General features: G+C 37.9%; 1 protein-coding gene across 1 annotated transcript in view; it reads right to left on the bottom strand.

Moving 5' to 3' along the window:
• The window catches only part of LOC107690110 (alpha-2,8-sialyltransferase 8E-like), a 19,009-nt gene extending 17,396 nt beyond the window's left edge, over window positions 1–1,613 (bottom strand). Inside the window, exons 1-3 of the mRNA XM_016488347.1 lie at window positions 1,540–1,613; window positions 1,303–1,384; window positions 1,027–1,031 (exon numbers count right to left, since the gene is read on the bottom strand). Coding sequence (XP_016343833.1) covers window positions 1,027–1,031; window positions 1,303–1,384; window positions 1,540–1,613 — 161 coding nt within the window. The remainder of the gene's footprint in view (window positions 1–1,026; window positions 1,032–1,302; window positions 1,385–1,539) is intronic.
• Window positions 1,614–9,322: the final 7,709 nt, after the last annotated feature.

Below are 9,322 nucleotides of genomic sequence, written 5' to 3' on the forward strand. Positions count from 1 at the left end.
CTGTTTTTGAAGTAACTAAGCCTCATTGCTTGTAGAGAGAGGCGCGCAGACGCAGGTTCACACACGCAACTTTCATCCCCCTCTCTCTCTCTCTCTCTTTCTCTCTCTCGCTAATTCAAATAAATGATATAATTAATTCAAATAAATGCAATCTTACCGCACTGCATCTCTGTGTCTGATTTAAAGCAGGCTGAATGCTAACGATCCTTAACTGACGAAAATGACCATAATTTGCACGATGGAAGAATTATCGTTTTGTCGTATACAACCATTCAAAAACTCAGCAGAATATATGTGACCGCTGCACCTGATGTTCATAAACTTTCATAACTTGTATTTTTTCTTCTGCCTTGTGAACTGGCCGAGCCTTAATGATTGTGTTTCTTTACATGTATTTGTTTACTGACCGTTGCATGCAATCGTGAAATACAGCATTTTTAAAAAGTTTGGCTATTCGTTATGAAAAACTGATTTCGGGTTCAGGCTCTAAATTCAACAGTGCCACTCGGGTCGGCTCGGGTCGGGTCAGACGATCTCGGGTACGGGCCGGGTTCGGGCTTCAGTTTAAAGCCTGTGCAGACCTCTAATACCGCTTTTCCACCGAGGCTGGTCCAGAGCCGGAGCTCAATTGGGATGCCGAAGCATCTCGAACAAGCCTATATTTAAAAGCCGTCGGAGTGCGGGTAAATTAATAACATTAACAACAACAATTAAATATATCAGTTCAGCAGTGGTCAGCAGAAGAGATCAACACTCTTCTTCCGCAAGAGATAACAAGCGATTCCGGTCACAGGTTGGTGGAAACATGAGCCGGTTCTGAACGAGAGCCAGTCTTGGCCGAGAAAGCCCGTGCAGACCTCTACTAGGAACTATGAACACAGGGAGCGTGCTGGGGACTATTTTCAGGCGCCGAGTAATATCATTGCGCCTGCTGCACCCATGGTACGGCGGCAAAGTTCCTTGATTATTACGCCGGAATGAGAGTATAGTTCCTAGCCATATCGGCCTAGAAAATCACAACTTAACCTGTGCTTCTCGTTGTCTCTATATGCAGAAGTTGATATGTTAATGTGACATCTATGGTAGATAATTTTACTGTTTTTATTGTCTGCATTGGATGATTTTACTGCATGTCTCATGTTACTGCACATTAGGTGTCCAGTCCTGCTTCTGGAGGGTTAGTTTATCTGTTTATCAACACACCTGCCTGGACGTCTGGGCCTCCAGAAGCAGAATTGGACATAATACACTTATGCACCAGCAACAGTCATATTTACTTTAATTGTCTGTTTCGCCACACACCTGCTCCTTTTGGGTTCTATTGGACACATGTGGACAGCTCATGAATGCTGAGAGATACCCAGTGACATTCGTCATATCAATACTGAGGGAAAGGAAGAGACATTACTACACTGTTTATGTATAAAAAAAGAAAGAAAGAGGCTGATACAAAACCTGGTCACTGCATATTATTCCTTAGATAAGATTATTTGCTCATATTCTTATTTAAATGGCATAATTCTCCCCGTTATGACATACCTCTTAGCTGGAGTGATGTTGGAGAACTTTTGACGAAGTTTCATGCAATTCAGTAATTTAAATCTGTCTGTCATTTCACTTATGCAGAATAAGAGAACAAAACAGATCTAAATTCTGGTGTAATCTGCAACATTCCACAACAAACAAAGCCAATAAAAATTACTGCCACAAATATTATTGTTTAGGCCATACTGAGACATTCTTTTCATTGCTGTTATAGGCTTCGATTTGTGCCCCCAGTCAAGAATTATCAACATCGTTCAAAGATCTATCTTCAACTCCTAAAGTGCCTACACAACCACATCATCCAAATGAGAAGCAAACCAGTATTTCAGCCCATAAACCACTGGAATGTAGCAGGAACTCCAAAGAAGGCCAAAGGGCATGCTCAGGGGTGTTCAGAAAGCTGTGTACTGATGTGGCTTTTCCTCGCCACTTGCCAATTCCATGGCATCTACTGGTTCATGTTCTTTCATCCAAGTCCAGACATCGCAGAGCAGTTCAGCAGCTGTTTATAGATAATCACCTCAACAATCCCCTTGTTTGGTGTGTTTTTCAGGCCGGACCCAGTGACTGTTGAGAGCCCTGAGACACTAGTTAGTTTCAGTGGGGGTTTCTGCATTTGGAGTTGTTGTTGCTCTGAAGCATTGACAATAAGTCTCAGGTGAGATGTCAAAATTTACCAGCAGTTCCTGCCTCAGGCATTCAGAGCATTCCGCCTTCTCCTCATCTAGCATTGCACTGCATTCATCAGGTAAACATGCTTACTAAACTGAAAGACCTGTACCAAAAAATTTCAATATGAATATGTGCACTGTTACATCCCTAATTTAAACAAGGTGAACTGGCTATCAATAATTAGGCTGTCTGTAATACAGTGCCAGAGCCGTGCAATCTGCAATCGCATGCAGTTACTGACACTCACTCAATTGCTTTCGTATGTACTCTGTTTTTTTTGTTTTTTTTTCAATCATGTTCAGCAGGGAGGGGAGAGAATGAGAAAGGAGGCACAGTTACTCGTTTGGGGGGGGCAAGTCCCACAAATGCTACTCCTGACCTACCTGCAAAGCTCCCTGAAAAACTGTGCTCAAGTGCACCGAGGGCAAAAGCTGCTTTAAATGCAAAGGATGGTCACACTAAATGTTGATATAATTTAGTTATTAGAAGATAATTGATAGGCCTAAATAAAATCTATTCATGACATTACTTTTCATAGCTTTGCAGGTAGGTTTCTTGAAGCGTCTTGGAGACGTTGCCACAGTTCTTCTGGATTGAGTCTGTCTCAGTTTGTTCTGTTTCTTCATGTAATCTCAGACAGACTAGTTGATGATCAGATCTCTGTGTGGAGCACTGGCTGCTGTCAGACAAAAATCTCACTGGATTGTTACAATTAATGGAAGAATGAATGTTTGGAAATGTAAACTGATATTTCCTACTGACACACTACAGCAAAATATAATTTTTTTTAGCGTGTGTGTGTGTGTGTGTGTGGAGAACTAATTTCCTCTGTTCAGCCCATCAAGATCAGATGTCCACAAGTAAAAAAAAAAAAAAAACTAGAGAACTGATGTATAGTAGAAAGTCAACCTGATAGTTTTGTTTCATGTTTATTACAGTAGAGCTGCTTTCATTAAAAGCACAATATGTAAGATTTTTTTTATTAAAATATCCAAAAACCACTAGAACAGTGTTATATATTTTGCTGACTTGTGTACTCATTATCCCAAATGTTTCGAAGAATGTTTAAATCCAGAGAAATAAGCAATTTTAACTAGTGACATGGACCGTGTCCATAGTGTCATTGTGTCGCCTGCCAATGTCCACACTCAGTCACGGTGTCATCAAACTGCGCCTTTGTCTATTTGTTTATTTTGAATACACGCTCTCTAGCGGCGAAAAATTACATATTGTGCCTGTGACGAGAGGGGTGGGGCCGAGAGCCGTGGGAACGGAGCAAGGCCGGTGGAGTAAATGCTAATGCGCAACACCTGTGCCGCTCACCAGTCTCGAGTCGCACGGAGGAGCTCTGGAAGGATAAAAGGAGGAGCTACGACAGTGTTGGACAAGAGAGGACCAGGCCTGGATTTTATTTTGTGTTTTGTGTGCGGCAGTCGTCCGCGAGGGGCTGCCGCTTTACTTTCATTTTGTGTTTGTTTATTTTATTAAAGTGTTTAAATGTTCGCCGGTTCCTGCCTCCTTCTTCCGGTGACTACGAACTTTGTTACAGTGCCTTTAAAGCAAAATATTGTATAAAATGCTTTATACATAAACATGACATAACTCGGCTTGAGTGCCGAATTGACCCTTTGCAAAGAGCTTGATTGACAGGCAATCTGACCAATCATAACGCCGAATCCACCATCTTGTCCGACAGCTATGGCTGGAAACTAACAATAAATGACATTTTCTGCCTATTAGATCATGTTTTATTAACGTCTACACCTACCCCAACCCTAAACAATAATGCAAAAACAGTAATTATTGTTGTACAGTCTGACAAAAATTGCACTATATTTATGTGCGCATGCCCATCAGACAGGAGAGTAGATTAACTTCGGTGGATTAAACTTGAAAAATAAAATAAAATATGTTCTGATGTTTATTCATGTTTATTTTGTGCTTTAAGTAAATATGAAAAGACGATCGGTTCATGTGTGCTGCTTGAATTGCTGTATTGAGGCGATACAGCAATCTTTCACAATACATTGAAGAGCCACAAAACGGTATTTATTGTTTGAATTTCTTTAAAAATGGCAAAATGTAAAAGCTGAGAGTCCTGAGACCTTGTTTCATACCAGAAGTAATCTGCTGTCTTGTTTGTCGGTGTGTTGTCAGTTTCCTCTTTGCGCCATGATGTATTTTTCACTGCGTGAGAACATGATGTGTAGTGTGAAAGCGGCATGGCTTGTCGGAGATAGCAACAGTAACTAAGGAGGGCAGGTCTTTGAGAACGGTCAATTGCAGAGCTCATGCAAACATATCCACATGACGACGCTACAATGCTTTCTTAACTACTGTTTTCTCACTGCTGTCATTTCTTTGTGTGTTTATTTTGTTGTTGAGAAGCAATCAACACATTATTTACATATTTATCATTTACATAGAATGTGTCAGTGTTGACACCATGACTAGTCGCAGCTACAGATGATGTAACTATCAAGCGAAGAGTAAGCATAGGGCTTACAACAAACTTTTTTTACATCCAGCTGGTACAACCAGAGTGCAAGTCTTTGGAAAACACTCTCTCTCCGAAACGAGTCCCAGCCCCACTCCATATTTCCATGCAGGAACGCAGAAAATTTGCTCCCCAATGCTAGATGGAGCCGTTTTTTCTGATATCTTCAGCTTGTGTGCATGATAGTTGGATTTGGGGGACTGAACTACAGCAGTTGACACAGGAAGTCAGCAGCCTAATAAAGAGGCTAGAGGGCACAGAGTCTCAGTCTCAGACGTCACGGCCACGGACTGCTGGCTGAACGTCCGATGCATACGGCACACAAAATTGGAAAAGCTTCAGGACTTTCGAAGTTGTCATAGGATTAAATTATACAGTATTTCTGGGAGACGTGTTTGCCACATTATTTAACGCCATGAAACAAAGATGCCTTGACGCCAAACCCCCTCATTGAAGAAGAAAGCCGTCGTATTTACAACTGTGACGATGAGCGCTTATCAGGATCAACTAGATGCTGGATTTTCAAAAGTATGTGAAATATGTAAAGTTAGTAGAGGGACGCATAAGCACTTCTGACTTGGAGTCATTCAACTGCAGAAAATTTTTAGACATTCAATTTTTGATTTCGATGAAGCATGACATAATATGGGATGTATCAATAATACCAGGCTTTACCGGGACATACAATTGTGTATCATCTGCATAGCAGTGGAACTCAATATCATATATGCGCATAATTTGACCCAGGGGTAACATGTAGATAGTAAACAGAAGGGGACCCACAATAGATCCCTGAAGGACCACACACAATAAAGGAGCACGAGAGGAGGAGGCATCCTCCAAGCACTAATTATAATAGCTATTATAACCATTTTTGGACTTGTCTTTTCCACTTAAATTGGCACTTTAGAAAGTTAATAAAGTAGGATGTTGCAGTTTAGGGTCAGTGATATCTTTTTCTTATCTTACTTGCAAAAGATTTGAAATAATTTCTGTTTATTTTTATTTATTTTTAAGTTTTTGTTTGTTTTAATAGCAATATCTGGCAATACTGCATTGCCGGCACTTAAAGTGACAGTAATCAAAAAAGCCCATGGACAGGTTATTGCTGACAGGATAGCACATTCGGTAAGGGAAGCGCAAAAAAATATCATGATATTATCTCTGTCAGAAACGTTATCGACACTGTCAAAAACAGTAGCATATATCATTAGTACACAGATCTGTAGAACAAGTAGGTTACAGAATGAAATTAAATATGCAAACACTAGCCATGAAGAAGTCTATGCTATGTCATTCAGTATAGTAGTTCAATTTTCACAAATCATGCTAAAAACATTCATAAGAGCAATAGACAAAGTTATCAGCTATATAGCAATGGTCATTAATAAAATCTATAACAGTAATATGTATCGGTGCATGAATAATAAGCAATAAAATGATCCACCCCTAACAATAGTAAAGTAGGCTATTAAGAAATTGATGCAATAAATAGGGTATTATTTAAAAATGATATCCCTCCAAAATAGAGAAAACATATTTCACAAAATACATGTCTGTCTCTTTTAAAGTGTTTATAGTGTATGTAATGAGTTGGGGTTATTATAGCACAATTCTTTGTGCTATAATAAATAATAAAGACTGATTACCATCAGTCTGAAGGTCTGGCTACGTGAGACTAGTGGGTACAAAGTATTTTGTATTTTGAAAACACAAAAATACTAAACTTAAATGCATTAAATACAAATTACAGTTGATTTTTTTCAAAGACTTTAAAATACAAAATAGTATTTTGTATTTTATACCGATAGACATCTCGGTTTATACTGGTATGTGCCTATTATGTGCTGCTTACTTTCACAGTGTTGCTAAAAATGTGTTTTGCCATTTTATTTTCCTGCAAAGATAATAAAACATTCGCTCACAATTGCTGTCAAAACATGAGGGAAATTGCATTTTAGACTATAGACGAAATGTTGATTTTGAGTGTGCCCTGGACACACCAGTAAGTGGTGAGATGTTTTGGTAATAAAATGATTGTGGCAGAAGAATAGCATGAGAATGTTATTAGGTAGGGTCTCACGGTATCATCTTAGCGAGCTTTGATTACATTTTACGCATGCACGGTAAGATCATTTTAGCATTTTCAGTGTGGATCAGAAACTTTTGGAAAACGCTTAGAAATGCTGGTGTAGTATTTTGAAACGATAACGATGTATTCAAATGTATCTGGATTAATGATGACGTAGTTTGAGAAGTGCGGATAGATTAAACATAAAAATAAAAATGTAAACTGAATCCATTTCTCACCCCATCATCTCATGTTTTCCACAGTAGGGCAAATACAGGCATGTAAAGATTACCAGGACAATTAGAAATCCGAAGATCCATTTAAGGAGATCCATCTGAAGGCTTTTGGCTTGTGAGAGAGCAGACACATGTTAACAGGTTATTTAATTCTGAAATCATGATAGAACGAGTCAGAAACAGTGGCAAAAATGAGTTGTATGTTATTATGTTTTCAGCCCTTTGACTTCATATAAGACATTCAAGAAAATAAATGACGAAAATTAAACTCTGAGATAATCGTCATAACAAAATGCTGCTAAGTAGCCTTACAAGGGTCAAATGCTTGAAAAATGTCTTCATAAATATTAAATACTGAAAATATATGTCTAGCCCAAAGTTAAACTTACATGTGTTTTTGTAGAATTGGGAGGCTAACAACACATAGTATGTGCCAGCTTTTCTTGTAGTTTTACAGTATGCAATATACCTTGTTTTACACAAGATATTCTGCTTTACACTCTATGTTCTATGCTTATTATTTAGTTTTTTTACAGTAGCTTACTTTCAACATCACAATACTATACCCCCCTACAAATAAACATTTTAAAAATGGCTTTACAGTATTTTAATGTGTTCGCATACTTTCCATTTTATACGGTAGCCTACAGGTTAACCTGTAAAATAATTCCTATTTGCAAAGGTTTTGAAGAAGTGTTGCTTTGATGGTAAAGCATATGCTTTTTTAGTGAAGTGTTTGTTTGTTTGTGTTGTCCTTTCATGGATATTTGATGTTTTGGTTTATAGAATACCGATTTGTTCAGAAGTTCATAGAGATATGTTTGAAAGTGCTCTTTTTTTACAACGTTTATGCTTTTAGACACCTTCATACAGCTTTTTTTTTTCTTTTTCTATTTGTATGTTGAAAATAAGAAGAGTTAACTTACCCGTGGTGCACATAATGCATGGTGTCAGTGTTCCTCTTTCTGACAGGATGCCTCGGCCTCCGAATTTACACAGTAGGCTATACAAATATTGCACTTTAGACCTATTGGAGGGTTCATTAACAAGTGATGAACAAAAAGCAAAAGGCTTTATAGGTCAAAAGTTAAAACAAAAAACGCCATGAGACATGAGTGTTTCGATCCGAGGATGAACTGCTACTTCTGAATAGGCTGAATATATCTGTCTGTATAATCCTAAATTAACCTCACAGACCCTTTTACTGTACACCCAAAATAAATGCAGTACTTAATTACTGACGTTATATTCAGACTGTATAGAAGTGGCTCCTGGTGTAGACTGGTTTCAGCTTAGGTTTGTTTTTTGATGTTTTTTGTTCCTTGCCACAGTCACTATGGCTTGCATGTTAGGTGAATAAAGATTAAGTATTGGTATGTCTTTTGTTTAAATATTGTGGCATGACTTTCATTTAACTTTTCAGTTAAACTGCTCATATAGAAAAAAATCTTAAAAGCAGTCATTTAAATGCATCATTTAACCATGACAGTGATCATCAAATAATAATAATTAAGCTTGTCACTACACCAAACTGTTATGAATTGACCAAAACCTTACAGATTGTATACCTTTCAAACCTTCCATGTCACAGATTTCTATATCACATAATGAATTAATAACTTCAGCTGCTATAAATATCCAGCAAATATCAGCATGCATAAAGTACACAGATTAAGCTATATAAATCTCAGCTGCTTAGTATAGTTCATATTGTCACCAAACTATCCTATTGCCCAGCTCTAAAATGGTTGAATGTGGACAATTAGACATTAAGGTATTACAAACAAACCCATCATTACCAACTTGCTGCTTTGAAACAATGTGTATTGTGAAAAATGCTATTCGAATAATAATGGACTTGAGTTAAGTTGTTTCATTAGGGAGACATTTCTATAAATGTGCACTGTTGAATGGGCTCAAGGAACAGCACTAAAGCAGATGATAGGAATATGTATGTTTCTGTGAAGCACCTAACGTGACAAGAACTTTTGTACAGTATCTATATGTGCTACAGTATGTTTGTGTGTCACATTTTGTGGCGACAGATTTTTTTGGTTTTTTTTCTGTGTTTGAAATGAAGTCTGTTTTGTGGTTTCCCTTACAAATAGTTCTGGACAAATAACGCTCTCCCATTATTAGTTTGCTCATATATTTGGTATTTGTCCAGTTTCAGAGCACCCTCTTGTGCTAACATTTGGTTTGTCTCAATAGAAAGCAGAGAAAAGAAATGTTCTACTACACACATTAACAATTTAATAGCTTATGTGTGAGTGTAGCAAAAAGTTAAATTACAGACTAATC

Source organism: Sinocyclocheilus anshuiensis, unplaced genomic scaffold, assembly GCF_001515605.1.
Source record: "Sinocyclocheilus anshuiensis isolate Anshui unplaced genomic scaffold, SAMN03320099.WGS_v1.1 scaffold2207, whole genome shotgun sequence".
Lineage (NCBI taxonomy): Eukaryota > Metazoa > Chordata > Actinopteri > Cypriniformes > Cyprinidae > Sinocyclocheilus > Sinocyclocheilus anshuiensis.